The 5,829-nt window shown below is 40.6% G+C and overlaps 1 protein-coding gene across 1 annotated transcript; it reads left to right on the top strand.

The window, feature by feature from the left end:
* The first annotated feature begins 577 nt into the window (after positions 1–577).
* On the top strand, positions 578–5,319 carry LOC311104347 (tryptase-2-like). Its single transcript, XM_084146162.1, has 5 exons — positions 578–687; positions 1,453–1,624; positions 2,622–2,899; positions 3,484–3,623; positions 4,618–5,319. The coding sequence occupies exons 1-5, from the start codon at positions 618–620 to the stop codon at positions 4,804–4,806; spliced, it is 849 nt and encodes a 282-aa protein (XP_084002288.1). The 5' UTR covers positions 578–617; the 3' UTR covers positions 4,807–5,319.
* The last annotated feature ends 510 nt before the right edge of the window (positions 5,320–5,829 follow it).

The following is a 5,829-nucleotide window of genomic DNA, read 5'->3' on the forward strand; positions in this document are numbered from 1 at the left end:
GAAATATCCCCCCTTGAAAATACTACTGCACACTGGTTCCACATGTTGCAAATAGAGTACCACAGTAATGGTCATAATACCCATAAAACCTGGAGGTCAAACAGGGAAATGGTTCCAGTCGTTTTACCATTAGCATTTTCGAATCTGAGCGTAAATAGAGCCGAATATATTGATAGAAGTCACTTTGTCCGATTTACATGGTTATCAAAACGTCACGCCAGGGTAAGCTTACACGAAACACGGCCCTTATTTTAAGTGTTTCTAAAATTCCCTATGTGAAAAATGAACAATTTCCCTGTTTGACCGCTAGGTTTTTAGGGAATTATGACACCTCCACTGTGGGGCTCTATTGGTAATGTTATCAATCTAAATCGTTTTCTTCTTATTATTTGGTATAATGGCGTTCGTAACAATTATATGTGCATTCTGCTGCATAAAAGCATGATTTTATCAGCAACCCAGATGAGCAGCCTGCTATCATTGGAACTGTTAATCAGATTGCACATGTGTAACATTGATGTAATCTAAGCATGGACTTCTATAAAGCTGGATATCAGTCAGTCAGTCAGTCAGTCAGTCAGTGTGTCTATCCATCAAACAGCTGTCTGGTTGGTTGGATGCTGACAGGAAAAGCTATGGGTTTTTGGGGACTACTGTCTGTAGTTCTGCTGGTCCAAGATGCTGCAGGTGAGGTCAAGAGAAATGTATTTATTAAAAGAGCATTAAATTGTTTTTAGCTTGCGTGGTCCACAGTACCTATTACACTCATCAGATATTGATTGATTCTTTTTTTACTGGTGTTTTAATTTGAGCATCATTAGCCTACATATTTGGGCATATACATTCTTGTTTTATCTGCCTTCCACTGGAACTAAGAACTTCAAGCAGATCTCTCTGTTTTGGCATTAGTAATCACTAAGAGCTCGATTCAATCCGTATCGCTGAAGTTCAGCTTTATAGCTCGATTTAAATGTAAATGTAATTTCCAATTGAGCCGACATATTTAGCATTTACCGTGGCATGAATGCCGTCTCTGCTAATGCGGGAACATTGCCTTTAAATTTCTATTGTATTGTTTGCGCAGCTCTTCAGCGCTACGGATATATATCACCACTAAATATACTGTAAATACATATCACCACTATATATTTTTAAAGGGAAATCAGCAGTTGCTACATCCATTTAAGACTTATTAATTAAGTTGATTCTTGAAGAATATAACTTAATAAATGCCTCATGAGTTTAGTTTGTAACCCATCAGAACCCAAAATATAAGCTTATTTTACTCCAATGTTTTTGCAAAGTAAATGTAAACAAACATTAAATAGCCTCAAAACATGCACTAACTTCAGAGTTCTGAAAGGAGCAAGGTATCAAATGCAGACAGGGTTGGTACACGAAACAGGGTCACAGTCTGGCATTCTCTCCACCCTCCAACACCACCCTCTCTAGGGTCAGTTGTGCCCCAGGCTCGGAGCTCTATCGTGGGGGGAAAGGATGCTCCAGAGGGCAGCTGGCCGTGGATAGCCTACCTGGTTATCACTGATGAAGCAGGCACCTTCAGCTGTGGCGGATCCATCCTCACTGAGGAGTGGGTGCTCACTGCTGCACACTGTGTTGACCCGTAAGTGTGTTTGTTTGTGTGTGAAGGAGGCTTGCATGTTGAACTCATGAAAGTGTCTGCTATCAAAATGACATTTTTTCAGTGGTTGTAATTTTCTTAATGTCTCTACAATCAGAAAACCAGTTTACAAACCAGAATGACATCATTATGATTTCATAGGCCAAATTTTGCTTGCTGGAATAGAACCAAAAGCTCTGTATGTGGTTGTATGAAATATGTCAGTGTCTTTGTAATGTTTTTATCCAACCTGGACTAAGGGGTACACATAACGTAGTAAAGTAAATCCGTCAACTTAGTAAAGTAAATCCGTCACATGCCAATTATATGATATGATACGTTTCGTATGGTATGTATTAATTTATGGATGTCCATCATCCATTTCGTATGATATATAAAAAATTACAATTTGTATGATATGTTACGAATTGTATTTCATACAATATGTTACGAATTGCAATTTGTACAATATGTTACGAATTTGCTAAATGTATGATATGTTATAAATTCCAATTTGTTGTCGCATGTGACGGATTTACTTTACTACGTTATGTGTACCCCTTAGTCCAGCTAGGCTGGGGGTTAGGAGTTAGGTCAAAGGGTTACGGTTAGCGGAAGGGTTAGCTAACATGCTAAGTAGTAGCAAAGTAGCTAAAAAGCAGTAAGTAGTTGCAAAGTTTCTAATTAGCTAAAATGCTAAATTTGTCCGTGATAAGATTCGAACATGCAACCTTTGGGTTGCTAGAAATTCACGTTATAAATTTGTCCGTGATAAGATTCGAACATGCAACCTTTGGGTTGCTAGAAATTCACGTTATACGCCTACCCATCCACCCCGACCAACCACCCTACTTTCGTTTTTGCCTTAAGTAACCGCCTGTCTTATGTAACCATACCAAAAGTAACATATCATACTAATTTTGGGGTTCTGGATTTACGTTTACTATGTTACGCCTAGTCTATGAGACCAGGCTGTTTTATCTGTGTGTGTGTGTATTAGGAATGACAACCCTATTCCAGACCGTTCCTACGTTCGTCTGGGGATACACAGCCTGAATGAGCCATCAGTGTTTCGTCGACCCATCTCACGCATCGTCAGTCACCCACAGTACAAGAAACAGCGTTCGGAACTGCTGCACGACATCGCCTTGGTGAAGCTGAGTATGAAGGTGTCCTTCTCCTCCCTGGTGGAGCCCATGTCCCTGCCCAAACCGAGTGATGCCTTCGGCCCGAAGTCGGAGTGCTGGATCGCTGGCTGGGGCAATGTCGGGAACGATGGTGAGCAAAACACACAGCAACACCAATATACAAACACTCACAGTGCCAGGTTCTAAAGCATAGCTTTGGTTGGTTTTGTCTTGATTGAATGTCAGCATTCAATTCTGAGGGCGACATTTTAGTAGTGCAAAAGTATTGTGTAAAGTGCAACATTTAACACAAACCTCATTATAAACCTGGTGGTTCCAGCCTTGAATGCTGAAAAGCTGATCGGGTATGGTAACCAGTTTATAATAGCAATAAGGCACCTCTGGGGTGTGTGGTATATGGCTAATATACCACATCTAACGGCTGTATCCTGGCACTCTGTGTTGCTTCATGCTTAAGAACAGCCCTTGGCCCTGGTATATTGGCCAATAACCACACCCCCTTCTGCTTTATTGCTTAATTATAATCTGGCAGTGTGATCTATAAACTTTTATTTACTCAGGGGAAACCAATTGAGGCCAGCGTCATATCTCCGTCTTCTGTTGTCTCTGTTAAATTCTCCCTCCCCCACTCTAACTGCCCCGCCCATTCACTCTCTCCCGCAACCCTCTTTCCATCCTACATCTTACTCCCTTCTTCTTTTCCCCTCTCTCCAGTGGAGCTGTCTGGTAATAGGACCCTCCAGGAGCTGAGGCTGCCCATTGTGAAGCGGCGCACCTGTAAGGAAAAGTTTCCGGGCTTCACTGGCAACATGATGTGTGCTGGCTCCCTGGATGGAGGGAAAGACTCCTGTGAGGTGAGTTCCCTTACTGGTACCTATACATGTTTTATACAAACACAGACACTCTCTCTCACACACACACACACTAGTGATGCGCCAGTCCCTGCGGGGCGGGCAGGTTTAGGGTCATGAAATATTGTGTGGATGAAGGGCGGGTAGGTTGAATAAGAGGAGAAAAAAAAAGAATCCATAACTGTATAATTCTTGTGCAATTCATATCTATAGGCTACATTGAGGTTTTTCTTTCAGTCTTTTTATCTGGCATTAGGGCCTAACTGTACGCACGCCGACTGAAACCTGGCACAGTGGACGCTATTCTGTTTCTCAACAGTCCTGCAACTGGACTTTATGTTGTGTTATAGCCTATTTATTTTCTAAGCTTATTTTTAATTTCACTAGATGTTTTATTTTATTAATCTGAAGGTATAGGCTATTAGCCCACAGAGACAGTCGGCCTACAAGATGTCCATTTATTGTTTCACATTTTGTTTCGTTTCAGCAAAATGATAGGCTACTGTTCAATAAGCCTTTTCAAATGAATATGCGTAAATTCTCAAGAAAAGCTTCATTGTTCAAGGGAAAAGTAGCCTAATTGTACAGTGCATTTTCACAAAAGCATGCCATGCGCAAGGTGTGATTTATTGTTTGACTTTTTCTTCACAAAAGCATGCGCAAGGTGTTAATTTAGGCTATTGTTTGACTTTTTGGTTTCAGCTAAACATTAGGCTACGGTTCAATAGGTCTAAATATTCAATAAATAAATGAAGAAATGTTGAGGAAAAACATAGTTGTTCAATAAATATTCAAGAGAGAAAAAAGGAACTGTACAGAGCATTTTCTATATTTTTGGGTGCGGGGGAACAAACAGCTGACCTACATCACTGACACACACACACTCTCTTTCTATCTCTATCCTTCTCTCTCACGCACACACACACACACACGTACACACAAACACTTACTTGAATGCTGTAAATGTATGTTTGTGTTGTTTTTCTTTGTTTTACAGGGGGACTCTGGGGGGCCGTTGGTTTGTCGCTCATCTGGAGAGTTTGTCCAGGCGGGAATCGTGAGTTTTGGGCATTCCAAAGGCTGTGGTGTGGAAGGCTTCCCTGGAGTCTACACCCGTGTGGTCCGCTACTTGGACTTCATCCAGGAGACTATAACCTCCGACACACAGGCTTCTGCTGAGGCCTAGGCCACCATGAAACGCTGTCTGGTTACAGTCCATATCCCCCTTTCGCTCTCTCTTCCCTTTCTCTTCGCTTCTGATTCTCAGTTCCATATTGAGCTGAAGTCCTTACTTGAGATTTAAAATATCAAGATATTGGTAATGATTGTGAATTACTTTGTGGTTTTATTCTTTACCAAACCTGGGTTGAAATACTATTTATTTTATTTCAATTATTTTCAAATACTTTTCGAATTAAGTATTTAGACAACTCTTCCTTGAAAATACAAGTCGTTGAATATTGGCATGTATTTGAAATATTGAAATATATTTGAAATGTATTTGGAAACAAGTATTTGAAAATAGTTTCAAATATAATGTATCGGAAATTATTTGGAAATACACAGAAAATACATATTTAAAATATAAATACTTTAATAAGCATGTATTTGAACCCAGGTCTGTTGTTATTTTTTTTTTACATGAATTTTTGACTATGTACATTTCAATAGTAGGTCCTTAGTAAACTGCAAGCATCAACCCTTCTGTTCCAGTGTTTTTGTGTGAGAGTGTCACAAAGTAGAAAGTGACTGGTTCTAGAATCTAGGTTGAGCGGTGTGAAGCAGAGACCAGAGCTAGGGTCCTCTCTTATCATCTGGGCCAGGGGTTCCGATATCAAAGTATACAGCAGGGGAGACAGGGGACATCCTTGTCTGACATCCATGATCAATACATTCCAGGCATGTGCACAGATAGGGCTCCACCAGTGCTCAAGCCTTTTGCCCCTCCTATGAGTAAGTGCCCTTTTGCCCTCCTATCAGCTCAGTGGATTTTTTAAAGTTGAATAATTACTTTATAGTCTCTTTAAAAATATACATTTGAAATGTAATGAATTGCACATCAAACTAGCTCATTTAATTTCTCTTGAATCTTGAAAAATACACCCTCCCCCACTCCCGCCTCAAGCGCGCACTCGCCTGACTTCTGCATGTAGTGCACTGTACTGGCTACGGGTGGTGAGTTTGAATACTGGTAGGCTACTTTTGAGTC

The sequence above is a fragment of the Coregonus lavaretus genome (genome assembly GCF_964263955.1).
Source record: "Coregonus lavaretus genome assembly, chromosome: 28".
Taxonomy (NCBI): Eukaryota; Metazoa; Chordata; class Actinopteri; order Salmoniformes; family Salmonidae; genus Coregonus; species Coregonus lavaretus.